We start from the raw sequence: 25,186 nt of genomic DNA, 5'->3' as shown, positions 1-25,186 counted from the left end.
AGGCAAATAGACTTTATTTTTCTTAAAGACTTCAAAATGTCAGACGGGGGTGATTCCCTACAATATCATCGGAGTGTTGGGACTTCCTCTCCAGCTTTGGTATGTGATTGGAATGTTCTGTCGTCTGAGGCTAACGCTAGCTTATCCAGTCTGAAATGAGCCTTGATCATACCTATACTCCGGAGTTCAAGGTTGGGATGAGACCAGAGATAAGACAGCTGTACCGCCCAAACGATAAATCGACTTGGGATGAATGGAATCCAAAAACAGCAGTGGTTGATGTTGAAGCGGGATCGTACACGCAGGAGTTTGCCCTTATCGTACGCCGCGAACCGCACCCAAGTAATGACAATCAAGCTGCTCTCAAGTCAATCACTGTACAGAGTCCGTTGATAAGAAAAGCCCTCGAGGCTGTATTCGATGGATACGAAGGACTTGAGACTCGACTAAGACAATTGACTTTCGAAGCTCCCTTCCATTCATTCTACTACAGGTGGCATCGATTCGAGAGCTTACGAAATTTGGAATCTGATGAGTCGACTAAAGCTCATTTGACCTTGCTGTACAACATCATCTCTCAAGAAATCTTGCCGTACATTCATACTATGCAAGATTTTACCAAGAATAGAGTCATTAGTTTCACACATTTGTGGACGATTTTCGCTCCTGGAACGGAAGTGTACACCAAAATCAAGGGCCACGATTGTGCTGTGAGACTTAAAAGCAGTAGCTACGGAGCGAATATGAGTGGAGAGTACTTTTCGCTTGAGTGTATGTACATCGACTGTGACGGCTCGAATTTTGGCTATGTCGATGCCTCGGTCGAGATAAATTCATTCGCCGGGGTCAAGAGGTTGAGTGATCTAGAGGCTATTCCAATTCACCTACATCCTAACATCGAGGAACTTGTGGAACGGCTTCACATCAGAGGTGACAAGTTTGAGCAGCTCAATGGCTTCCATCATATGTCTTACTCGGGATTCTATACAGCCCGGTCTTCCAGACAAGTCCGAAATCGCCATGTAAGTCATGTGGGAATTTCCGCTCAAAAGCTACGATATGCTTACCCTGTTTTTTGAATAGATAGCAAGCGGTCGAATTATCGTTGACCCACATACTTTTGGTATTTATAGTATGTCTGGACCGAGCCTGGCAGTTCTTGAAAATGACCGAGCTACGACTTACAGTAGCAAGTCTCTCTTTAAATCGGGCGACAGTGTCATTCGATCGGCGACCGAGGAAGAATTTCGAATGTACGAGGAGGCTCTACAAAAGTGTCAAGAGCTTCGGGACAACAATTCGAATCCCACGCGTAAGCATTTACCTCACTCTTATCTCTAATAAAACTAAACTCGTTAATAGCAAGAGTTCTTAGCTGTAAGCAAAGATTGCTTTGTGCACCAAGCGTTCGAGGCTACTGCCTCACGGCTAAGATTTGGGGTAAGTCTTCCGTTCAACAAAACCAAGACATTCGTAGACTAAAATGTTAATTTCATAGCCGAATTCGATGTTGAGAAAGTTTCCAGAATAACTTGGAGTACTGATGTATTTGCAAGACTTGTCCTTCCTCGTGGTACGAAAGAAATCATACGTGCCTTCGTGCAGGAGCAACTCTCGCACGATGATGGATTTGACGACATCGTATCTGGAAAGGGTAGCTCTCTCCAAATATCTCTGAGCTATTCGATTTGCAACGAAGTACTGACAGTGTCATTCTAGGTCTAGGATTCATAATGTTGCTGAGCGGGGAACCAGGAGTTGGGAAGACACTTACGGCTGAGTCTGGTAAACTTTTCACCAACGGCCTAAAGTTTTACATCACTAACTCGACCAGTTGCTGAAGAGATGTGCCAGCCTCTTTATGCGATGAGTGCAGGAGAACTTGGCGAAACTGCTGCTGAGGTTGAAGAGCAACTTGAGATGGTCTTAGAGCTCACAGCGAAGTGGAACGCCATCTTACTACTTGACGAATGCGACATGTTCCTCGAGGCTCGTACAACTGCAGACATAAGACGCAATCGTCTTATATCAAGTATGTTATCCCACTTGCCCAAAAGAAAGGGCCTCAATTGAAAAGTCCTTGCTTATGCCTCTTAACTATTTAGTCTTCCTGAGAAAACTCGAATACTACCGGGGCGTCATGTTCCTCACATCCAATCGCATTGACGATTTCGATCCCGCATTTGAATCCCGAATTCATCTCACCATACATTATCCTGCGTTGGATACTGCGAGTAGGCTTCATATCTGGCGAACATTTGTTGAAAATGGGAACTCGGAAAATGGCCTAAGCGATCGGGAGATAGAGAAATTGGCGACGATTGAGATGAATGGTCGACAGATAAAGAATACTGTCAAGACAGGGCGTCTTCTTTCAAAGCAGCAGAATAAGCCACTGTCTTTGAAACACCTTGAGATGGTGCTGAAAGTCAAGAGAGGAGACTTCGCGTAGAGTCAAGTTTGAATTAGAAGCAAGAAGTTGTAGGTAGAATTGGGAAATTTTGCAACAGGTAGTAGATGACTATAACACCCTTTCAGAAATTGTCAGCAACTAAGAGACTCCAAGACTTTCAACATCAATCAGTTAACGACTCCATCAAACATAACTGATGATTCTCAACAGCAAGAATATCAAGAAATTCACTAGGTCTTTGCAAGTTGAAAATAAATCCAAAGAAGTCACAACCTTCACTCAGTACGATCGCAAGAAGATTTACAATCCTTCCAAGGCCTCAAACAGCTCCAACACCATTGCATCTTACACCGACAAATCATATGCAAACAGCCCTCCGTCCGCTCAACCACGAACCCACACGAAGGACAAGTCTTCCACCCATTCTCCTTTGCTAAATCCTTGACCATCAATCCATCTTTATCATCTTTACAGACACCCTTATGAGCTCTCTTCTTACACAGCACACATGTCTTCCTCTTGCATGCGCAGATAGCCAGGTGTTTATTGACCATAAGAGGAGGTATGAATTTGTTGCAGATTGGGTTGGAACAGTATATCGGGTTTTTGCACTGGACTTCCTCGACCATTTCTCTGTATGCTTTGGTGAAGGAGAGAGATAGGTTGGTTGAGGCGGAACGGACACGAATGAGCTGTCCACAGCATTCAAATGGACTTCGAGACTGCAGGGCAGATTTGAAGCCGCCTGTGTGTTGGTTAGAAGTTTGATAGCCAAGATTGGGGATGAAATTTCATACCTGATAAACAGCGCCGACAATACTCGTGATTACAAGGAAGTGCTGATGACATGCTTTTGGGAATTCTCTCCATACACGCGGCACAGTAAGTCTTTTCCACTTTCGTCTTTGTTTGCGAGTCTGTTGTGCGAAGTGGAAAGACTTTTGTACAAGTTTTGGGCCGGCTCAATCGTTGGATTAGGTCTTGTTGGTGTTTGATCCTCGTATCACGGCTTGAGACAGCATTCGGAGTTGTTTCTTCACTTGTGATTACTAGGTTTCCTTCCACTTGGCTTGAATTATCACTCTCGAGGGTGTTCATGTCTGAATTGGGTCTTGTATCACTGACAGGCTCCTGTGCCTCCATCAAATTACCAGCATTCGAGGGACCAGGCGTAAACTCAGGATGAGGTTCAATCCACTTGCCCGAAAATATATCGACAAATACCTGCTCAGTTCCTTCTTCATCTTTCGGAATCAAGTGATCTAAAACCGTCAGGATTTGAGTATTACCCACATCAGCCATGGATTCTTCGTCGTTGTCATCCTGGAGTTCATCGACGGAATCAGATTCAGACGCCCAATAGCACACGTTTGTCTAGAAGAAAATCAGTTTTATGAACCCAAATCACGCGAAAGTTCCCAAGCAATCCTGATTTATTCAGATGATGTTCGTAGAATATTAAAAAGATTCCATAACCCCTATACCAAATCAAAAAGCAGCCCCAGAGCTATTTAGGACATTGGGAATTTGAAATACACTAACAGCAATATCAGGTGTAAAGCGCAGACACAACTCCGTTGCAGCCACCCGCTGTTCATAATCTTGCTCAAGCAAAATGTCAGAACTGGTTTCGACTGCTTTGCCTTGAATTGGTAGGCGGGCTTCTCGAAAATTCTTGACCCTTCCGAGGATACTCAGGTAGCAAGTGAGTGCTTCTCCAAGAGTTTTGCCTATTTGTTCGTCGTCGAGATTCATTTTGTAAGGCTGTGTCAGGGTGCGTAAATGTTGGTAGAATCAAGAGCCAAAGTGTGGTGAGCAGCAATAGATTCAACTTTTGTGACGAGTCTGTATTATGAATAGATTGGATGGTTTCGGATTTAATGGAATAGTAAGCTAATTCCAATAATCGCAGCTTGACATCTCTGACTATCAGTGCTCACATCAAAATTCTGGAAATGTACGAGGCTGGGAGTATGGCGCTTCTGCCTACAGTCATCGTTCACAACTCGAATCAGAAGTCAGTTCACGCAGACATAACAAGGCTGAAGCCGTGGTAGGGCTCTCTACCCAGTATGCTGCTACTCTGTAGAGTCATTGTCTTTCTGGAATACTTGGTTAGTCCATATCTAGATATCGGTATTTCTTTACGAGGTTAAAGATTAGGCAGAGCCCGCTTAAGCGAGAATAAATTGATGTCAAAGATAATCTTACACTTCGTGTCACATCAATTTCAAAAGTACGAACTGCGAAAGATTTCATGCGGTTCAATAACTTGTTTGGGAATTTAACACAAATCCGTGCTTTTGTTTTAAGTATAGTCGTTTAAATCCTAAAATCGGAGCTGGAATAGCTCTCCAGATCTTATCTTATTCTAATATTCGACATCTCTGAATAATAATTACTTCAGATACAGAGTAGTTTAACATATATAGGTGCCTGTTTTAGTGGAATAAATGAATTTTATGTTGTTCTTGAATGGCAACATATCTTGAGGTTCAACTCTGCAAATCTAACATCAATTCTCCTTCAACACCACACCCCAACACACGCAAACCCCCCTATTCCCCCAAAACATTTCAAATCAACCCCTCCCCCTCCTACGCTCAACAATGGGGGCATCAGAAATGCGGGGTTCATGTGGGACATCCCCCATACTCGGTACATTGCCCCACCACCAAATCCGGGGAAGACTGCAACCCCAACACCCAAAGCAGCAAGACATTTCCAAGGCCAATATCACAGATATTAAAGGCACGTCAGAAGTAGTATCTCCATCATGTATCCCTTCCCTTTTCCACGCTACGTCCTTAACCTACTCATCCTAAAACCCCCTTAATCTCTAAATTCTAACCGAAAAGAGTTATGCATGTACGTACCCCCTTAACCACCCATAAAAACACTTCCACACATTAGAATAAAAATTAAAGGACTGATAATTCAAAGGTCGTAATAGTAGGCACCGGCCCCTCGGGCCTCATCCTCGCCCTCCTCCTCTCGCGGGCAAACATCCGCGTAACCCTCCTCGACGGCGCCTCCACGCTCGACGACCGCCCGCGCGCCGCCCACTACGCACCCTCCGCCATCCGCGTCCTGCGCGACGCAGGCGTGCTCGACGATGTCCGCTCCAAGGGCTTCATCCCCGGCGCCATGATGTGGCGGAAGATCGACGGGTCCCCTATAGCAGGTCTCAAAGACACGCCGGAATCGCGCGGAGAGGATGGATTGACGGTTTTACCGCTGAATATGTTGGGGAAGGTGTTACTAAGTCATGCGGAGAGGGAGGGGAATATTAGTGTGAAGTGGGAGCATAAAGTGGTGGATGTAGGACAGGATGAGGGTGGTGCGTGGGCGGTTGTGGAGATGAGGGATGGGAGCGAGGTGAGGGTTACGGGGGATTATTTGGTCGGGTGTGATGGAGCGAATAGTCGGGTTCGGAAGGCGCTTTTTGGGGATGTGTTTGAGGGGAAGACGTGGGATGCGCAGATTGTTGCTACGAATGTATGTCCCCCCAATTTCCTCGCTTGATGTCGGAGTGCTAATGCGTGAGTTTCTAGGTATACTACCCCCTTCACGATTTCGGGTTCACTGATATCAATAACATCATCCATCATGAAGACTACTACATGGCAGCCATCATAAGCAAAGACGGCATGTGGCGCGTCTCCTACGGCGAAGACCCGAAACTGAGCTACGAAGAAGTGCTCGCGAACCAACCCGCGAAATACGAGCGCATGCTCCCCGGGAACCCGAAACCAGGCGATTATAAACTCACAAACGTCGGCCCCTACCGCATCCACCAGCGTTGCGCAGAGTCTTTTCGCGTAGGTAAAATCACCTTGGCAGCCGACGCAGCGCATCTCGTGAACCCCTTCGGCGGCATGGGGTTAACGGGTGGGATTGTAGATGTAGGTGGGTTGGCGGAGTGTTTGATAGGTATTGAGAAGGGAGTTGCGGATGAGGATATACTGGATAAGTATAGTGAGAAGCGGATGGAGAAGTGGAGGGAGTATATCAATCCGATCTCGAGTGATAACTTTTTGAGGGTTTCGGCGACGGATCCTGAGGATCCGTTTACGACGGATGAGTTTTTGAAGTTTTGTAGGGAGATGGAGGAGGATGGGACGGGGAAGATGAAGAGGGATTTTGACGCAGTGAGTTTTGAGAATTCTGGATGTGTGAGGTGTGAAGCTGATTTTGAGTGTGATAGTCTGTTTATGATATTTGCCATGACTTTACGCAGTACTATCGAGATGCTCCGGTTAGCAAGACGCCGGCAACCGCTGTAATGAATGGAACGACTGCGGTGAATGGGGTTGAGGGTCATGCAAGTAATGGTATCAAGGTATAATAGGTAGTCTGAGTGAATCTTAGCACTTTAGCCCATCTGCCAATAATAATTGCGAGTATAGATATACAGTGTGTACTGATATTATGCTACGTCAGATTACATTAATTACATCTGTGATGTCCAGCTCTATCCACATAATACGTCTAGAAAGCGTACCTTGCATCCCCTCCTTTATATATGACAATAAAGTTTCCTAGCGGACAACAGGCACTTACGATATGCAGCTATATCATCGTCTAAAATAAACCCCTTTTAGTCCAAACACCTAAATCATATGACCTATCATGATGGCGTTCTTAGCGCAACTTCCAACGTGAAAAACCCAACCAAAATCCCACAGCAAATAATCTTATCCGCGCTTGGGGTTAACAAGTCGCCATTAAACCAACCCTTTTCAGCGGCAGGAGTTACGTTCCCCTCAAATTTTTCCTCCATCTCCAACAATCCCTCTTCAGCTTCACCATTACTCTCCTGTTCCTCCCTCCACGGCTGCTGGCTATAGAAATTATAACACCACGTAGCCACACTCACAATCCCACCACCCGCAACCCTCCAAGTTGTGAAGGTCGAAGCCCTCAATTGCGGCAGCAGAACAAACTGACTAACAGCAATTGTAACCAAACTCGCAGCCGTCCCAATCAACTTCAGTATATTATCCCTCGCTCGCAGCACAACTGCAACGACTAGCCCCGTACCCGACGTTATGATAGTGAGGATAAGGACCGCGATCGCGATATCGAAGAACTCTGGCGTCGTGGCATTCGGCGGGAGGGACGGCGAGGGCGCGAGCGGGTATGCTATCAACGCGAATAGCATTCCCCAGATATACAGATATGCCTGCGATTCCCAGAACTCTCCTGTCTTCGTCGATGTTTCGGTAGCGATGCTTGCGAGCGCAGACAGACATGCGATTACGAAGCCAGCGACTGGTGCGAGGAACCATGCGCCTGCTCCTTCGACCGCGGGAGCACTTGAGGACGATGGGATGTTGAAGACTACCAAGCCAACGCAGAGAAACCCGAGCGATACCCAGGCAAAGACGTTGCGTTGCGGTTTGATCATATAGTGATGGAGGATACCCGTCGTAGGAAGTTTCGCCAGTATGCAAACTTGTAGCAGATTCGGTGATGTCTTTGGCAGAACCGTATAGTAAATCAGGTTATTCGTCAAGTACAACCCCGCTGGCAGCGCATACTTCAAGATCCGCTTGTACTCGGAACTGTCACGATTCTGCAGACTCTGGAAGATTTTCACAAGGCCCGTGATTGAAAATCCATCATTCGCACGAAGTAGGAAGACGGTCGCAATCAGTAACTTCAATGCCTCGGAAAAGAGCGTGAGAAGAGCGGCTGAGATCTGCGGGTAGGTGTGGAATGCATGATAGGCATAGTTTGCCCGGACTGTCTCGCAGGATACGTAGAGGAGTAGGAGAAGCGAGGAGATTGAGAGTGCCATCTTCACGGGAGGAGATCGTGAGATGGTTTGAAGATGTGTTGCCCAAAGTCAAAGAGACTCTCGTCGCTCTGGTCGAGGCTCAGCTCGCTTTGCACGTGGTAAAGAATAGGGGTCTCGATCTTCAGGGATCTAAAGCAGCTGAAGTGCGCTTTCCTCGGGGTCCAGGCGGCGAAGTTAGGCTTCCATAGCGGCGGCTTCTAGCAGATTACTCGAGTACACCTGGTTAAGCGCTGCGCACAAGCTTTGCAGATTCAGTTCCAGGCCTGATTAAGCGAGGACCTGGCGATTCTCCGCTGTTGTGGAACAGAAGGTCCAACCAAACTCACAACATCATGTCCTGAATCCCTCGTGGACTACAACATTCCAACATTCCAACAAACCTACTTTCAACGCCAATTACAAGAAGATGGTTGGTTTTGCCTTTCAGTGAGTGGAGTATCCCGCACCTCCTATGAAGTGCGAGCGCCCACGCCCGAAAAAAGAAACCTCGGGCGGGAAGGCGCGCTGAACAAGTCGTGGCTTTCCTCCTTTCCGACGCCACCAAGAATGTTCTGAGATAACATGGGGGTTTGCTGCAACCTCCTGGGATTCTTCATTTAAAAATATTCTTGGAGGCAGACGAGTACTCTGTGAGTCTCTAATTGTTTGTTATCGCCAACTAACTGTTGGCGCAGCAGTTGGCTTTCCTCTAGTGCTATTTTCATAATGGGATGTTTTCTTACTCCCCGCGTCTGCTTAACCTTCGCTCATATTTACGATAACTACGGCTTGCTGGCGCTTGTGAGCCTCATTCTCCTATCGCACCCCTAAATACGGACAAGCGAGACCCCTTTTACTCTCCCCTCCATCCCAAACGGAACAGCGAGCCACGACACTGGAGCAGGCAACCTTTAAATGCCCTGATTTAAATGAACATCCCAAATTGCTTATCTCGTACCCGCAAAAGTCGAAGCCTTTCATTCTGGATCCAGAAAGCGGATACTACATCACGGGCCACAGGGTCTCGGTAACGCCTTTGAGAGGTGGAAATCTCTCCATCGTGAGGCTCGAGCTTACACAAATCTGGAATTTCAAATGAGATGTGCGCCACTCGTAGAATTCAGAGCGGGTTTTTTTTACGCCGAGCATGAGAATCTTGTTCGAAATAGATGTGCTGACATGCTTTAGGCGCCAGATAGGGGATGTCCTGATAAGTGTTCGGCAGCTAAATTAATAAGATCATGTCCCTCTGATCTCGCCCAAGTTTTGTATTTCTCATTGAATTATTTTGCTGTCGCCGTCGGTCTTTCTATTTTTACCCCACTGTCGTTATGTCGAACTTTCGTTTATTCTTCAATCGTGTGATTGTCAACTGGCACTTTATTCTTATCTTTTCGATCTGTTTGCTCAGCATTCATTTTTTCTTTCTGAATGACTATCAACTTCAAGTCAACGACTCTCAGGTTGGTGTTGTACCCGCCGCCGATGCGCAATCAACATCCACACCTGAGAGCCCAGTAATTCTCGATCCCAACGCTGGTAAAGAAGGAGCAAACACCGTGGGCTTAGAGCATGGAAGCTCAAACGAAGTCTCCGTTGTCTCCGATGGCAAAGGAAATACTACGGCTTCGAGTACGCCAGGCGACAAGAGTTACTTGTCGATCCCATACAAACCCGAAGACGAATACCTCGCAATCTGCGTCTCCATGAAAGACCAAACCAAAGATCTTCCCGAATGGCTCATCCACCACTACCACCACGTCGGCATCCGCCGTTTCTACATCATGGACGACGGATCCGATCCCCCAATTTCTCAACAACTCACCGACTTCGGCATCCCCAAATCAGCACTCACCTTCCACTACCAAGACCGCGCGACGCGCGACGAGCACATGCAAGTAGTATTCTACGAGCAATGCCAGCAATGGTTCGGCGACAAACACACCTGGATCGCCTACATTGACGGCGACGAATTCCTCGAAGCAACTGGCAACGAAACTGTTCAAGACGTGCTACGCAGCTTCGACGACGATGACACCGTAGGCGCCTTGGGCGTGCACTGGAAAATGCACAACTCAAATGGTCTCCTAACCCGTCCCGAGTCCGCGCGCAAGGGCTTCACGACCTGTCTCTGGGACTCGCCCGAAGACTATCTCGGCGGGACAGACGACAACCACCACATCAAGTCTATCGTCAAGACCTCGAAATTCGCGCACTATGCGAACCCGCATAAATTCGAGCTCAGGGACGGCGCGAACACGGTTACGGAGCATGGGGATGTGGTGACGACGATTGCGTGGAGGAGTCCGATTACGCGGGATCGCGTCGCGTTGCATCATTATGCGGTGAAGAGCAGACAGGAGTATGAGGAGAAGATGGCGAGGAGTAATGGGATGGGACAGCCTAAGGGGGAGGAGTTTTGGAATCATATGGAGACGACGCCGAGTAGTGTGTGTAATGAGATGGCGATGTATGATCCGTAGGTGAGGGGAGGATGCGAACGGACATGCTATTCAGAGCGTGAGGGGATGGTGCCTCAACTTGGATCGAAAGCTGTGAAAGCTATCAGCAAGGCTCGAAGGAAACTCGCGCGATCGAACTTAGGGTGTCAATATCGCCATCGTATCTCATTATACCCATTCGCATCAGGACCAGAATGATTTCGTTACACCTGGACCCTGTTTGTCACCACATATCCACCAAATATAGATGCCAAAAAGCAGACCACAACCCGAGGCTGGGAATTTTCCAAGGGCCGAAAGCCATGTCGTCGAAATAGAAGTAAGACGGCATGTCGTTGGGGTCCACGCCGCGTTGTGTAACTTGACGGGTCATTTATCCGAACCAACGACTCAAGTTTGACGAGTTGGAAGTTAGAAGGACCTGACTTTAAGCGATTGAAGATACAGAGGGGGATATTGGTGGATTTTCTATGTTGAAGGAAGATTATGGAGTCTATATGACAAGTCCATAGTCAGTATTTATGGAGCGGGTGGAGGAGATTTGAGGAATTAGGCGGGAGGAGAGAGGAGAATGATGGTTTTGTAGATGATAATTTTTCTAAGTCGATGAATAAATATTGTGAACATTATCTTATCTTAGTTTAATTTCAAACTCCGTGCTCTACTAGTTTTATCTTATTAAAAACGTGCTATGGAAGCCACCTCAGAATAATAGATTTCCATGCTATAACTCAGAAAGACTTAGACCTGTTATGCCAACCCCATAAAACCTTCCTAAACCGCATTCATGTTACAGGCATAGTGATAACTCAGCAACCCATCACGCCAAGACACACACTCTCATAGATTTGCCAGCTATCTGGTCTTTCCCATCTCTTGCTTATATCCCTCAAACCATCACATCCCTTTACTCTTACAACAGATATCAATTCCCTCTAGCACCTACCTTCCAGCTTTACAATCGCAGGGCTGAATTTAAGTACCAAGACACCTGCGTATGTCTAGAGATGTTCAGAGCACGATATACGACCAAGTTGTGTTTCAATCCACCACAAGTCCTCTGCGAAATACTAAGCTCTACAACATGACTGCCATTCAAAGACGCCTATTGTGTGAGTCGTACAGAGATTTGTATTTAGGGCAGATGTGTAGGTTGATATGGAAATAGTTGCAAAATGGGCAACGAAAGATCGAACTAAATCCTGCATCATCCTTCATTTTTTCAGGCTACACATTCTCAAAGTCATAATTCGCTCCCTCATACGGCACTATTTGAACGTCTTACTTATTCCCCTGTTTCGTGGCTACACAAATTCAAATGAAAACCGAATTCATATCAACCACCGCGAGGAACAGCGTCGAAACATCTCTGTCAAAAAAGATAAAGTATGAGGGATAATCAATTTGGTGAATAAGGTTTGAAGCAAACAAACACATTCCCAAAATTAACACGGCCTCCTACACCCTAGATGAATGAACTATTACAGACAACCTCCTCGCTCTCTCTTCATCTATAAAATTACGAATGTCTAGTGTTTCCTACAGTTATTATATTTGAAAGATAGCGTCTGAAACATCCGCGTTGTAAGATATTACTACCCTTATATAACATTTCAATTCGGACATACGAATTCCCAAAAGTCAACAGGAGCGACCGGGAAAGCTACCACCTTTATCCTAAACATTTCAGTCTGCAAATATTACGAAATATTTGGGTGTGAATATGAGAAGTAGACGGGCTAACTTACTATAACAGAATGCCGTGAATGAGGCAAACAAGACGGGAATCAAGGCATCAGATATATTCGTTTTCATACATAGCATTTCAGTTCAACCATACAAATTCCACAATCCCACCCAAGACCCAAGCCTAGCCATCAAACTAATCATTCCAAATCACCAAAACACCACCCCCTTCCTTATCTCACCCCCCCTAATGCGTCAACTTCTCCCCCTAACCCCCCCATGCCACCCCCCCAACCAACTCCCCCTCGTCCAGCGTCTAATATCCTTCCCCCAAACCCAAAACCCAATCAACGCCAGATTATTAACCGCCAGCACGGCCCCAAAAATCCCCGAGATGACGACCGCATACCCGCGTTCCAGGATCCAATCCAGCAGCTTAACGCCCATCCCAAAACTAATAGCCTGTTTACCGAGATTCATCGCGATCAGCATCTCGCTCGTATTCGCATTATAGCTGTCCACCGCGTAGGCGAGCGTGAACGAGAAGTAGAAGTACGCGCCCCAATTGACCATCGCGACGCCGACCATGTAGCCCATGAAATGGAGGTTGTATTCGGCGGTGAGACCGTAGAGAATGAGGCCTGCGGGGGCGATGATCATGGCGGGGAGGAGGACGGGGAGACGCATTTCGGCTTCGCGGATGCCGTTGTTGCGGCGGGTCAGGTAGGCGGCGAGACGGTCGGATGTGAAGGTGAAGGGGATGGCGAGGATGTAGCCGGTGGCGTTGGCGACGGAGATGAGGCCGGTGTTTTCGACGCGCCAGTTGTAGGGCGGTTGTTGGATTTTGATCGGGAAGGTGTAGTTGAATGCGAGGGCGCCGAGACCGATGTAGATTCCGTAGGTGCTGATGACCCAGAAAACGGCTGGGACCGTGAAATACGTAAAGGGCCGGATCATAGTCATGAAAAACTCAGCGTCGCGATCGATACCATGGAACAACTTCAGAGTCTGGATGAAAGTTTTTCGTTCCGGGAGTACGACACTGTGGTTTTCGACATGGCTGGCGGTATTCATTTCCTTGCCTTCCGCTGATTGAGAGGATGGGGAACTGGGCGTTGGTGAAGAAGGAAGGACTCGTTTATAATGTGTCTCTTCGACGAAGAGGAATGCGAGGACGAAGAGGGCACCTGCAAAGGCAATTTCGACGTAGAAAAAGAGTCGCCATGAGTATCCGCCTGCTAGCATGTATCCTGCGTATAATGGACCTGTGGCTCCGAGACAGAGGGCGACTGATTTTGATTAGCTAAAGAGATTCCACTGGGAAAAGGGATATCACCTGTATAATACGCAATTCTCTTGCCTCTCTCATGCAAGAAGAAAATGTCATTGACGAGCTGCACTGGCAGAGCTTCGCAGACTCCTGAACCCAACGCGTGGAACACACGAGCGACCATCAACCCTTCGTATGTTGTTGCTCGAGAAGCGCCAATCAGTCCCGCAATGAACTATGGAGATCAATTAGCATCCATATCCCCAACCCACTGTAAGTAGAGCGGACTTACACATAACATACTCCCTAACATCACAGGTCTCCTCCCAACTTTCAAGTACAGAGGAACAAGAAACAAACTTCCTACACACACAATCAGCGATCAAGTTCCACCAACCAATCTTGCAACCAGCGAGCAGAACAAACTCACCGAATCCAAAAGCCAAATTCGCATAACTAATCAATCCACTCGCAGTAGTAGGCGTGATTCCAAACTCTTCCGCATATAACCCAATATAAACAGAAGGACCTAGAAGGGCCGAGTTGCCTAGAAACGAGTACGCGCAGCATATAATCAGGATCATTGACTTCTTAAAATTCGACCACTAGAGATGTTGTCAGAACTTTCAGCCGCTCAAAAGGTAGAGACATGACTTGAAGGAAGGGTATACTTACGAGAAGGGGATCATTCGGATCATCTGAAGGCACGGGGAATAACGCTTGTCCATATGCTGTATCGTCGCCCTCTAACCCAAATTAGCACTTGGAGTCTCAATTGCGAAGGGTTTAACATACCAACAGCTTTCAAATTCACAGTCCCGGGGATATCTTCTTCGTGCGCATGACTACACAAGTAACCATCAGCTTTCTTTTCACTCAACGACTCCTCCCATTTCTGATATACAAGGTTTCATACCTGCGGATGACATGTCTCACAGTCTCGACCTTCAATTTATTCTCCATCTTGCCGATCCAATTCGAATTGTTTCAATTTATTTCGTGTAACTCAAGGCGTAAAATCGAATCGCGTTCCCGACAAAGCTAGCACACCTGTCAGTCAATCCATCCGCATAATCTTGCCACAACAGCTCCCACCTTTGTATCCAGAGCCCCAGCTCCTCGTGGGCTATCCAGAATGCGGGGACCCCACAGACTGACAAGTAGATCTTCGTGGTGGGTCGTTGAATGTGGGGAAATTCTCTGCCGCGACTTGGTATTGCTGAACGCTAACTTTCCGATACGTGACAGCTGCCACGAGCTAGAAGAATCGTTGAAAGATCGTGAGAAATCAACGTTAAGATTTGATCTCAGAGGCACAGCCATGCTTATCATGGCAGTCTTGTACTGCTGATATTATCGGCACTGGCAGGCATAGCTGCAGTCTGTAAACTCCCCTGTTGTCACACTCCCTTGGGAAGAATCCGGGTAAAAGCCGCTGATGCTACAATGAACAGCAGTCGATATGCGCATACGGGGTTGAAAGAGGCCCAGTGTTGTAAATTCTCGGTAACGGACAAATCGCACTTGATACCAACATTACGAAGGTGTTGCAAACATGATCTTTTTGATTGATTCCAACATGTATATACAGTTGGTCAGCAATTGCTGCAGTACTCGATTCTGAACAATATCAATTGAGTATCTACAGCAGCTGTACTCGGCGAAAAACCATGTCCCACACGAACTGATTGTGTCAGGGGTCGTGCCGCCTCCACAAAAATGGTAGTTAAATTCCGTGAAGTTGCAGACCCAATGGTATGACGTTAGCCAATCAAAGCAGTTCAGCATTTCAAAGGGGGCTGGAATTAACAGGGAACTGGCAAGCTCCAGAACATCGTACGCCTCTAAATTGAAAATATATTAATCTCACCTGCATTTCAGTGAAGAGCCGTAACGCCTTGACCATAATGATGGAATTCCCCAGGATCAAGAAACCTCCGCAAACTCGTCCGTACATTGCCATTGCGCGGACGGTGATCGTGGTTTGACACAGATACACACGGTGATCCACAAGATCGTTAAGAGACTTCTTCTTACTATGATGATATCTCTCAAAGAAGTGGAATGCTTGAATGATCGTGAAAGGCGTATTGCAGGAGTCGCCCAGGTCGGGATAATTGTGTCGGTATTGGAAGGTGCAAAAGCTTCTTTTTTAATGACAAATTGTTGTGGCCAATGACAGTGGTTTCCAGCTTTCAACCAATCAAGTCTGTATGCTCGTACAATGGTAAGCTCTAGTTGGTGGACGTCAAATTGGTTTGCTGGAGCTGAATGATACTTGCCATTCCATATACTGGAAGGCTGGTTGTTCGGCTAGGATAACAATAATGCAAACCCAAAGTAACTGGAATAATGATGAGGGTGTCCAAAAACATCGAGAGTATACCTTGACCAATAATGATTAAGCTGATAGTACTGATAGTTGACTCAAGCCCATTGGTCGTCGCTCCCATCTTGACCAGGTACTCTCAAAAGACGTGGCGTGCGTACCGATGCGGGGTAGCGGACCAGCTCAATTCGGACATTCCCAGAAGGACATCCTAATCCAAAGAAGGAACATAGAAGCGGAAAAAGGAAGGAGGGTCAGTCGAGTTTACGTACCTAGAAGATTTCCTAATACTTGAGGAAAGACATAATATTGTCTCCGATAACAAGCCCATGAAAATAGCTCTTAAGACATATGATTTTGAGTGTGCGTGAAAGTTGATGAAAAGGCATCAGTCGGGCATGAATAACCCCACAACCTTTCTTGTAGGCAGGCGATTCTGATTGGGGCCCACATGCTTCACTGCCAGATTCCTGGTCATGGGGGGTCTTATCGATGTCTCAGGTCTCGTAGTGCGGAGCTGTTGCAACCTACCAAGACTCTCATACTTTCACAGCTTGAACTATTCCTCAATGTTGATAATCTTTGAACTGTCATAATTGACGCTCGCAACCAATCACAGGTCTTTGGCATTTGCACGATGAAGGAATCAGTGCTAGTAACAATTTGGGCAAATATTGAAGATGTGATATCAAGGACAAGCGCCGGGTCGGTTTTGTGGTATATGGTGTGCATTGGGTTGGTGGCGCTCGCGATCGACTATGCTTATATGATTTATTTTTACATGCGAATGGTAAAGTGTGATGAACATTGGAAGCAAGCATTGTGCTAAACGTCAACAGCCACCAGGACCTTTCCCACTGCCAATTGTTGGAAACACGTTTTCGTTGCCAGAGAAAAAGCCGTGGATATATTTTGAAGAGTTGGCAAAGAGATACAAGACGCCTTTGCTGACATTTTGGATTGGAAGAAATCCTACGATATGGATATGCGACGCGTGGGTGGCATCAGAATTGTTCGACAAGAGAGCGGGAATTTACGCATCTCGACCACGTATGGTGGTTTTCGGAGAGCTTGGGCCTGGCCAATCTAGTCTTGTCTCAATGTACTATGGATCGCGCTGGCGAGTCCATCGAAAATTGACACATATGGGAGTTGGCTTGCAACAAGTGCGGAATTATTTGGACTTTCAAACGGATGAAAGCCGACTAGTAGCATATAATCTTCTAACGACGCCAGAAGATTTCGTAGTCCATCTCGAACGATACGCAGCCAGTGTTGTGTCGATAATAGCATTCGGGAGAAGAATAACAAGCACAAAAGATCCAGTAATCAGTGAAGTGCTAGCGGTAATGCAGAAAGCTGCAGAGCTCAATGTGCCAGGGAAATCGTTTCCCATGCTTTTGGAAACTTTTCCATGTGAGTACCAAGGTTGACTTGGAGTTGGGGAAGGGATAGATGCTGATTGTTTAGTGCTGGCCAAGTTTCCAAATAGCATTGCACCATGGAAACATGGCCTTGGAAGCAAACGAAACGGAGGAGATCGTGGTCGACCGTTCTACTACGCTCTAGCAGAAGAAGCAGCCGCAAATGAAAATCAACAGCAATGCTACGCGAAGAAGGTGTTTGACGAAGCACCAAAATATAATTTAAGCAGAGAGGAGATCGCATCACTAAATGGTAGCCTTTTTGGCGCTGGAAGCGACACGTCTAGCTCGACACTTGTCACTTTCTTCCTCGCATGCACAGCATTCTCCGAAACACTTACGCCGGCCTGGGAAGAGTTGGATCGTGTTGTTGGTTCGGATCGAAGTCCTCTGATGGACGATGAACCGAACCTGCCATATGTCAAAGCATTCGTCAAGGAGGTGTTCCGATGGCGGTCGGTAGCAATAATTGGAGGGCAGCCGCATGCACCAATTCAGGAGGATACGTACAAGGTGAGTTCTCCATATTTGCTGTAAAAGTTGGAGACTGACGATATGTAGGGTTGGTTGATTCCAAAGGGCACTTGGATCCAGGGAAACCTTTGGGCCATCCATCGTCATGAGCGTGACTTTCCAGAGCCTGACCGTTTTAACCCTTCTCGATACCTCAAAGACAGCCCGGATTCAAGACCTTTTCCGAACGAAAGAGGATATATGGCCTTTGGCTGGGGCAGACGAGTATGTAGTGGACAAGGTCTGGCAGAGCAAGGTACCTTTATCACGATTGCTCGGTTGCTCTGGGGATTCCGCATCGAGAAGGCCAAAGACTCCAGCGGGAAGGAGATTCCGGTCGACATCTTCAACTACACGTACGTTTTCCAATATCTTCCACCCCAATTACTGACTTTCATAGAAACGGCCTCAATATGCGTCCAGAGCCTTTTCAATGCCATATCTATCCGAGAAGCGCCGAGATCCGTGACACGATCAAGCGCGAGGGAGAAGAGGCAGAGAGGCGCCTCTCCGTGTATGACGGGGAAACAAAGTACTCCTTCAGCCAGTACAACAAGAAGTGAGCAGGCGTGGCCAATAGCTTGGAGACATGTTAGAACTGTCGAGATTGGTAATGCCCATGTCTGCCATACCCGGTCGGCGAAATGGATTGTTCGTCAGACCAATATAGCCTCATAAACGCTTGACCAGCCGTTGGACGGATTTGAAAAATGCTGTATATTGCCAGTCGATCTCGAGTAACGCAGACGGCGAAAGAGTGTCATGTGCAGATGCGTAAATGAGGCAAAATGCAAGGATATCTGCAAGATCTGGGGGAAATAAAGATCGATCTGCGGGTAAAGTTCCGAGTGCAGTCTCAACACGAGCTTCTCAATGTATTTCTCGACTGTGCCGAGTCGAGGGCGGTAGTAGAGCCAACAAAGTTCTCTTGTTCATAAGTGCAGATTCGGCCATGATGCTAGATGTCGTAGCAAGAGTCGCTCGCAAAGTCGATGATGTTGCAGATTGCATTTCATCCGCTGGATACGAGTATGTAAGAGCTACGTTGTGTGGAGTGTGGTAAGAATCAGGATTCAGGACGTCCATAGATTTGCGCTGGGTGGATGTCGGCAATTTACCCTTACCGCCTTAGGCAAAACATCCGAAGCGTTCGGCTGCCGGCTATAATATTCTCCGACACGGTGGAGTCGAGCGACGGGCGAGAGGTCACGTGGCAGCAGCCGCAAAAGCTTGGAAGCGCTAAACCCCTCTTTTTCACTCTTCTGCATGGAACGTGAGCGGACGTCGAGACACAGTGGAAGACCAGATCTAATTCTTGCTATGTACCAGCAATATCAACCAACACAATTATTCATGGCCACGCAAAACTGACCTCCAACCAATTCTCATATACTCTTATTATATGCAGACCACGACGACTCGAGCTGTGCTTATTTATATCTCCGCGTCGCTCTGAGCATGAGCAATGGGAGCTGGAGAAGCGGATCTTGCCCACGTATCTCGATAACTACATAGATCTGGCCCCACACGCCCTCCTTTGAGCTATGCCTCCTACTGCAGACACAACGCAAGAGCTTAAACAAGAGCGCAGTAATACGCAGCGTGCAATTCTGCCTAAAAAATGTCTCTACTGCGAGAGGAGATTCTCCAAAGCGGAGCATCTAAAACGGCATCAACGTTCTCGTATGTAACTCCAACTGCGTTAAAAGTGCTTTGATAATAGCGCTTAGAAGGACTAGCTAATGCGCCCTTACTTCCTAGACACTGGTGAAAGACCTTATCGATGCTCACGCTGTCAAAAGTGCTTCTCAAGAAGGTGAGCTTCGGGAACTGAACTTAAACGTGGTTGTCGAGATGTGCTTTACTAATGCCATATAGCGATGTTTTAATTCGACATCTGAAAAACCATCCCCAGATTCCTGGTGAAGTGGGAGAGCAGAGTTCGTCGGATGGCGAGCACGGCCCAGTCAATGTCAAGAGGAGAGCCAGCGCTAGCAGTGCAGTCGGCGGTCCTCAGATGAACTCTGGTCTTTCACAGAGTATCCAAGATCATCAACCTCGGCCATTGTCACCGTCGAGGATTGATCCAGCTCTCCTAGGGCCAGCAGCGGATTATCATGACCAGACTGCTGCTCATGCCATGGCTTCCGGACTGGATCATTTAGCATTGCTCGCTTCCCAACAAGCTTGGGGGAGCGGTAATGGGGATGCCGCCATGAACGATGGAAACGTAGGCGTCGCTGGGGCGCCACCGCCTGAATCTCATGGATGGGGACACGAGAGCTCATCGCACGGTCATGAATTCGGAAGCGTACTCAATTACCAGCATGGCTTAACGCCGTCTGACTCTGAATATCAAATGATATCCACCACGAATGGTCATCATGGGTTAGATTTTGGTAACGATATCTATTCTGGTCGGCATCCTTCGTTACATGAGCAAATATCTCCTGTGATGGGTGGCGTAACACCGAATGGATCACTGATGCCTACGGAGCTCATGAATTGGTTTGATCAGTTTGATATGGACACAAACCCGCCAGACGCGCTTCAGCATTCTGGAATTACACCCGGCGCCGCTTCACAAGCAAGGGGGCAGCAGAGTACTTTATCTTCAGATGCTGGAAATTCATCAAAAAGTCCTGGCTCGGGATCTGTTATTACGTTGATTCCTGCTGAGAGGTTCCACAAAGTCGAACGCTGTTGGCCAAACCGCCCGAGCAACACAGTTCGTCTTATGCCTACGCTTTGGCAAGACGCAATTTCAAAAACCGAAGATAACCTGTTTTCCAAAGATAATTTATCACCTGAAGCTATTGAGCACAATAAACAATACGGATCTCGATGGGGTCTGGATGAAGATTGTAGGGTCAGACTCCAGAAGATGTTTGTAAACCTTAGCCGAAAGGATTCGCGTAGAGATTCGGAAGGCTATTCACCTTTCTCCCATTCATCGCCATCGGTAAAATCCTCCGTAACGAATAATATACAAGAAGAGATGTCAAATATTCCCAATTTCCCGCCTGCGGAAATATTCGATATCAGCTTGGATTTGTTTTTCAGGCAATTCCATCCGTTGATGCATTTTATCCATACGCCAACATTTTGTCCAAAGACAGCGCCGACATCGATACTGTTAATTATGTGTCTGGTGGGGCTTACAATACTTCAGACCAAAGGTGCAACAGCTTTCGTCCGCCAAGCATTCCCTGTAAGTTCACTTGTCGTCTCTGTTCTATTCCGCTGTCCGTGCTAACTAAATTCAGAGAGCACTTGAAAAAGTGTGTACAGAGCTCATGGCACCTTCACGAGAAGGTCGACGCATTGATCAGCTTTCGTCCTTGGCTAGTGCGATTCTCATCTTGAATCTTTCAGAGATGACTGGAGTATGTAAAAACAAACTTCGCAGTAGTATATTAGTGCTAACCGATTCCTAGGATCGAGCTCATCAAGAGCAATGTCAAATGTTATACACTAACGTCATTACTGTAAGATATGCGCCAGGATGACCTTACAACTGCTAACTTCGGTTCCCAGACTGCACAAAGACATGGCCTATTTAACGCCACTGATGCTCAGCCGCTCGACGATCATCTTTTCACCTCAATTTCAGACCTTGATGCGAGATGGAAAGCTTGGGCCAGGGTTGAATGCGTGAAGAGGTAAGCTATCGACAGCTCAAAGCAAACGGTGACACTAACGAAATAGATTAATATCATGCTTAACCATGGTTGATACTTGGTATTCCGCCATGTTTCATACAAGCCCAGTCATGCGAACTGATGACATACGAATGGTACTCCCATGCGAATCGGCTTTGTTTCAAGCACCATCAGCAGCCAAATGGCAGCAGCTTATATCAAGAGGAAGCCGAATGTGCATGCCTACTTTCACTATGACATCGGAAAAACTGACACTACCAAGAATTGACGGCACCCTCGACGTCAATGCAATGAATGGTGTTTTATGTGTTGTCCGGCTACGGATATCCGAAAGTTTTCACAGATTACTTTCAGGGACGCAGCGCCGAGCCATAGATAACTCCTTCATACCATGGAAAGCATATGAGTCAGATCCTCGGGCCAGAGCCAGCCAAAGATTCACGATTGAGGTTGTGCAATCATATGGCCCAATGCTATCGAATATGAACTCGAATTGTATGATTCTATGGCACAATATGTGTATAATGATTACTACAGATCTCCGCCTCTTCGAATTGGGAGCTGGATGCTCTGGTGCAGACGCAGCTCGAGAGGCTTTGGATGACATTGCCATTTGGACACAAACGTCCGCCGCAAGAAGAGCTTGCATACACGCAGCGCAAACTTTCATGTTAGCTTCCAACCGACGTGCATCTGATGCCGAGCCGTTTCATTCTACCACTGGACTATTCATCTCAGCTCTGGTCCTAGGACTTTACGTATTTATGGCTCCATCAGAAATGCACAACAAAGACTCCACAACGCCCATTTATGATCTTGTCGAGGAAGTAGATTGGAATGAGGTCGCTGGGGAAGGTTTGACTGACGAAGTACAAAGAGGAGAGAGTGCAGCCAATAACTTCATTAGACATGGTGGTCAAATTTGTTTCGACGGCGTTATACATCAGCCAGGTTATGAATCAGCTCGGCGAATTATATTGGATTATGCACGTTTACTTGAGGATATGGGGAAATGGAGGGCCGGCGTTCATCAATACTCACGAGTACTACGAATTATGAGCGATGCTCTTGTCGATGTGGAAGCATCTGGCGAGTAGGAGGGGCAAATTGATTCATGTCTTGTACAGTGGTCTGTAAAAAGAAATTCAAAAGCACCTTCCCACTTGGCTCCCGAGTACCTTGGAATTACTTTATGACATTTCACCAATTGGCCCCTCAATCAGGATATTCTCTCCGGATATATCGTGGGGCAGTGTTTCAAGGTTCCACTGGCCTTACAAGTCTTTCGTTTTGTACCCACCAACATTCAACCCCACAATCTGCCCAGAGCCGCGCCCCACCACAACCAATCCTGCCGGCTTCCATTAGTGAGTGAAAGTGCTGATACAAGCTTCACGTAATTATGGCTCAATTGAAAGATCTATTTTAGAACGAGATAAGCTATTTACAGCTCTACCTTTAACATAAAGTAACTCCTTCTTTTCAACAAGAAGAGTACCTCTATACCACCTTTTCTTTTGGAAGACGTTACTTCAATTCAACTACCATGTCTTCAACATCTACCAGCTCGACTTCAGAATACGTTTTGATTCCACGAGAACCAAAGACAGATCCTCAGAAAGTCTTTCATTATACTGATCTTCAAAGAAGCAAGCCTACAAGAGTCAATGATCCGTATGAGTATCTCCAGGGATTCGGGAATCGTCATCAATCGGAAGTCATCCCTGGGACTTTGCCAGCTGGACAGAATAATCCACAGGAGAATCGATATGGCTTGTATACAGAGGGAATCACATATTCCGCTTTTGCGGCGCCAAGACATCAGAATATGAGTACTTATATGTACCGCTGTAGACCAGCCGCTGCTCACAGTAAGTTTCCATCTCAATATCTATCTTCACAACTCCGAAGAGCCAAAGTCAGTAACTAATAGCCTCCTTCCAGATGGCTACAAAGAAGTCCCCACAACCGCCAACATCGAAAACTGTTTCCTCTCCCTAAACCCCAAAGTAGCACTCCTCCCCGAACAAGCAGAATGGACACCCTTCCCATTCCCCTCCCAACCCACCGATTTCATAGACGGCCTGCACACCCTCGGCGGCTCCGGCGACCCCAACCTCCGCGAAGGCGTTGCGCTGTACGTCTACCTAATCAACAAATCCATGACCGCGCGCTCCTTCTGCAATTCCGACGGCGACTTCCTTCTGTGCGCTCAACACGGCAATCTAGATATCCAGACCGAATTCGGGCGACTGTTCCTGCAGCCCGGAGAGATCTTCGTCGTGCAAAGAGGCGTGAGGTTTAGTATAAACCTGCCTGAGGGGGTTAGTGAAGCGAGAGGATATGTGACGGAGGTCTGGGGCTCGACGTGGGAGTTACCGGATCTAGGACCTATCGGCGGCCATGGCCTAGCGAACCCGCGCGATTTCCTATATCCCATCGCGGCGATCGACGAGGATCTACACGTGGACTTCGAAGTCGTGAATAAAATGAACGGAAAATATTTCGCCATCACGCAGGACCACAGTCCATACGACCTAGTAGCTTGGCACGGGAACGTCGTGCCTTACAAAGTACCTCCCCCTCTTCCCCTCCCCCCTTTTCACCCTCGCTAATCTGGTATACAAGTACGACCTCACAAAATTCTCCTCCCAAAACAGCACCTCGATCGATCACACCGATCCCTCCATCAACACCGTCCTCACCGCGCCATCCTCCAACCCCGCCGTCCCCCTCGCGGATTTCCTCTGGTTCGGGCCCCGCTGGGACGTCGCTTCCAACACCTTCCGTCTCCCTTATTTCCATCGCAACTCGGCGAGCGAGTTCCTGGCGAGTTTGTATGGGAATGGACTAGGTAGATCCGATGATTTTAAACCGGGGGGCGGCAGTTTCGAGGGCGGACATACGCCGCATGGAGGGTGTAGTGATGGGTATGTGGATGAGATGAGGACGCAGACGAATTTGCCGAGGAGGATTTTGGAGGGTGAGTGATAATCTCTTTTCTTTTTTCGGGGAGCAGGTTAAGGGGCAAAGGGGATGAGATTTGGGAGGGAAATGCTAATGAGAGTGCTAGAACAAATGACCATCATGGTCGAATCCTCGCGCACATTCCTCTGGACCGAGTATGCGAGGACGGGATGTGGATGTCTCAGTCAGCAGAGTACGGATCCGAAGGTTTGGGATAAGTTGCCTGTAAGTTTCTCCTCCACCCCTATTCCCACAAAGTTCCTCTTCAAACCGGAGCTGACGTCCTCAGGATAAATTTTCCGCCTACCCCGGTATCAAAGACCTCTTGCAGCGCGTGAAAGACGATAAAGCGGAGGAGAAACGGAGGACGGAATTTTATCATGATGCTAGTGTTGGGAGGTTGAGTTCTTAGATCTAGGTTTTGAGGCGTTTGGGGGACGGGGCGTTTGCGTGTATTTCGGTAAATTGAATAAGAGGATTTCGTTTGAGAATTTCGTTTGAGAGCTATGATTAGGAGGAAGTGATATAGGGAGCGCTATATTGTTGATTGACATACGTTATTTTTGGTTTTATGACATGTTGTCCTCTGAAATTGTGTGCGTTCTTAACATATAAACTGCTCTCAGGAATTTCGGTCTCACACTCCAACTTATCCCACCTCATCCTCTTACTCCCTAA

The 25,186-nt window shown here is 47.2% G+C and overlaps 9 protein-coding genes across 9 annotated transcripts; 6 read left to right on the top strand and 3 right to left on the bottom strand.

The window, feature by feature from the left end:
* Positions 1-36: 36 nt before the first annotated feature.
* On the top strand, positions 37-2,452 carry GLAREA_02226 (P-loop containing nucleoside triphosphate hydrolase; the record flags this gene model as incomplete). The annotated part of the gene is made up of 8 exons (XM_008089442.1): positions 37-99; positions 150-1,022; positions 1,084-1,312; positions 1,363-1,440; positions 1,499-1,654; positions 1,720-1,785; positions 1,835-2,032; positions 2,106-2,452. 8 exons carry the CDS (start codon positions 37-39, stop codon positions 2,450-2,452), a joined length of 2,010 nt encoding a protein of 669 aa, XP_008087633.1.
* A 236-nt stretch (positions 2,453-2,688) lies between these two features.
* On the bottom strand, positions 2,689-4,168 carry GLAREA_02225 (RING/U-box; the record flags this gene model as incomplete). The annotated part of the gene is made up of 3 exons (XM_008089441.1): positions 2,689-3,158; positions 3,211-3,787; positions 3,956-4,168. 3 exons carry the CDS (start codon positions 4,166-4,168, stop codon positions 2,689-2,691), a joined length of 1,260 nt encoding a protein of 419 aa, XP_008087632.1.
* A 1,107-nt stretch (positions 4,169-5,275) lies between these two features.
* GLAREA_02224 (FAD/NAD(P)-binding protein) lies at positions 5,276-6,761 on the top strand (the record flags this gene model as incomplete). The annotated part of the gene is made up of 4 exons (XM_008089440.1): positions 5,276-5,281; positions 5,357-5,911; positions 5,968-6,564; positions 6,621-6,761. The coding sequence occupies 4 exons, from the start codon at positions 5,276-5,278 to the stop codon at positions 6,759-6,761; spliced, it is 1,299 nt and encodes a 432-aa protein (XP_008087631.1).
* Positions 6,762-7,043: 282 nt separating this feature from the next.
* GLAREA_02223 (uncharacterized protein) lies at positions 7,044-8,216 on the bottom strand (the record flags this gene model as incomplete). The annotated part of the gene is made up of 1 exon (XM_008089439.1): positions 7,044-8,216. The coding sequence occupies one exon, from the start codon at positions 8,214-8,216 to the stop codon at positions 7,044-7,046; it is 1,173 nt and encodes a 390-aa protein (XP_008087630.1).
* Positions 8,217-9,526: 1,310 nt separating this feature from the next.
* GLAREA_02222 (uncharacterized protein) lies at positions 9,527-10,678 on the top strand (the record flags this gene model as incomplete). Its single annotated transcript, XM_008089438.1, has 1 exon — positions 9,527-10,678. The coding sequence occupies one exon, from the start codon at positions 9,527-9,529 to the stop codon at positions 10,676-10,678; it is 1,152 nt and encodes a 383-aa protein (XP_008087629.1).
* A 1,920-nt stretch (positions 10,679-12,598) lies between these two features.
* On the bottom strand, positions 12,599-14,576 carry GLAREA_02221 (MFS general substrate transporter; the record flags this gene model as incomplete). The annotated part of the gene is made up of 7 exons (XM_008089437.1): positions 12,599-13,632; positions 13,680-13,848; positions 13,906-13,976; positions 14,044-14,218; positions 14,289-14,359; positions 14,409-14,458; positions 14,530-14,576. The coding sequence occupies 7 exons, from the start codon at positions 14,574-14,576 to the stop codon at positions 12,599-12,601; spliced, it is 1,617 nt and encodes a 538-aa protein (XP_008087628.1).
* Positions 14,577-16,723: 2,147 nt separating this feature from the next.
* GLAREA_02220 (Cytochrome P450) lies at positions 16,724-18,442 on the top strand (the record flags this gene model as incomplete). The annotated part of the gene is made up of 5 exons (XM_008089436.1): positions 16,724-16,732; positions 16,782-17,358; positions 17,413-17,879; positions 17,928-18,235; positions 18,280-18,442. The coding sequence occupies 5 exons, from the start codon at positions 16,724-16,726 to the stop codon at positions 18,440-18,442; spliced, it is 1,524 nt and encodes a 507-aa protein (XP_008087627.1).
* A 981-nt stretch (positions 18,443-19,423) lies between these two features.
* Positions 19,424-22,638, top strand: GLAREA_02219 (C2H2 and C2HC zinc finger; the record flags this gene model as incomplete). Its single annotated transcript, XM_008089435.1, has 7 exons — positions 19,424-19,562; positions 19,641-19,695; positions 19,758-21,090; positions 21,146-21,265; positions 21,317-21,367; positions 21,417-21,541; positions 21,588-22,638. 7 exons carry the CDS (start codon positions 19,424-19,426, stop codon positions 22,636-22,638), a joined length of 2,874 nt encoding a protein of 957 aa, XP_008087626.1.
* Positions 22,639-23,087: 449 nt separating this feature from the next.
* Positions 23,088-24,920, top strand: GLAREA_02218 (RmlC-like cupin; the record flags this gene model as incomplete). Its single annotated transcript, XM_008089434.1, has 5 exons — positions 23,088-23,412; positions 23,486-24,114; positions 24,170-24,524; positions 24,615-24,733; positions 24,798-24,920. The coding sequence occupies 5 exons, from the start codon at positions 23,088-23,090 to the stop codon at positions 24,918-24,920; spliced, it is 1,551 nt and encodes a 516-aa protein (XP_008087625.1).
* Between the last annotated feature and the right edge of the window lie 266 nt (positions 24,921-25,186).

This window comes from Glarea lozoyensis (assembly GCF_000409485.1).
Source record: "Glarea lozoyensis ATCC 20868 chromosome Unknown GLAREA7, whole genome shotgun sequence".
Lineage (NCBI taxonomy): Eukaryota > Fungi > Ascomycota > Leotiomycetes > Helotiales > Helotiaceae > Glarea > Glarea lozoyensis.
The sequence above is the reverse complement of the archived record's forward strand: the minus strand, read 5'-3'. Positions and strand labels throughout refer to the sequence as shown.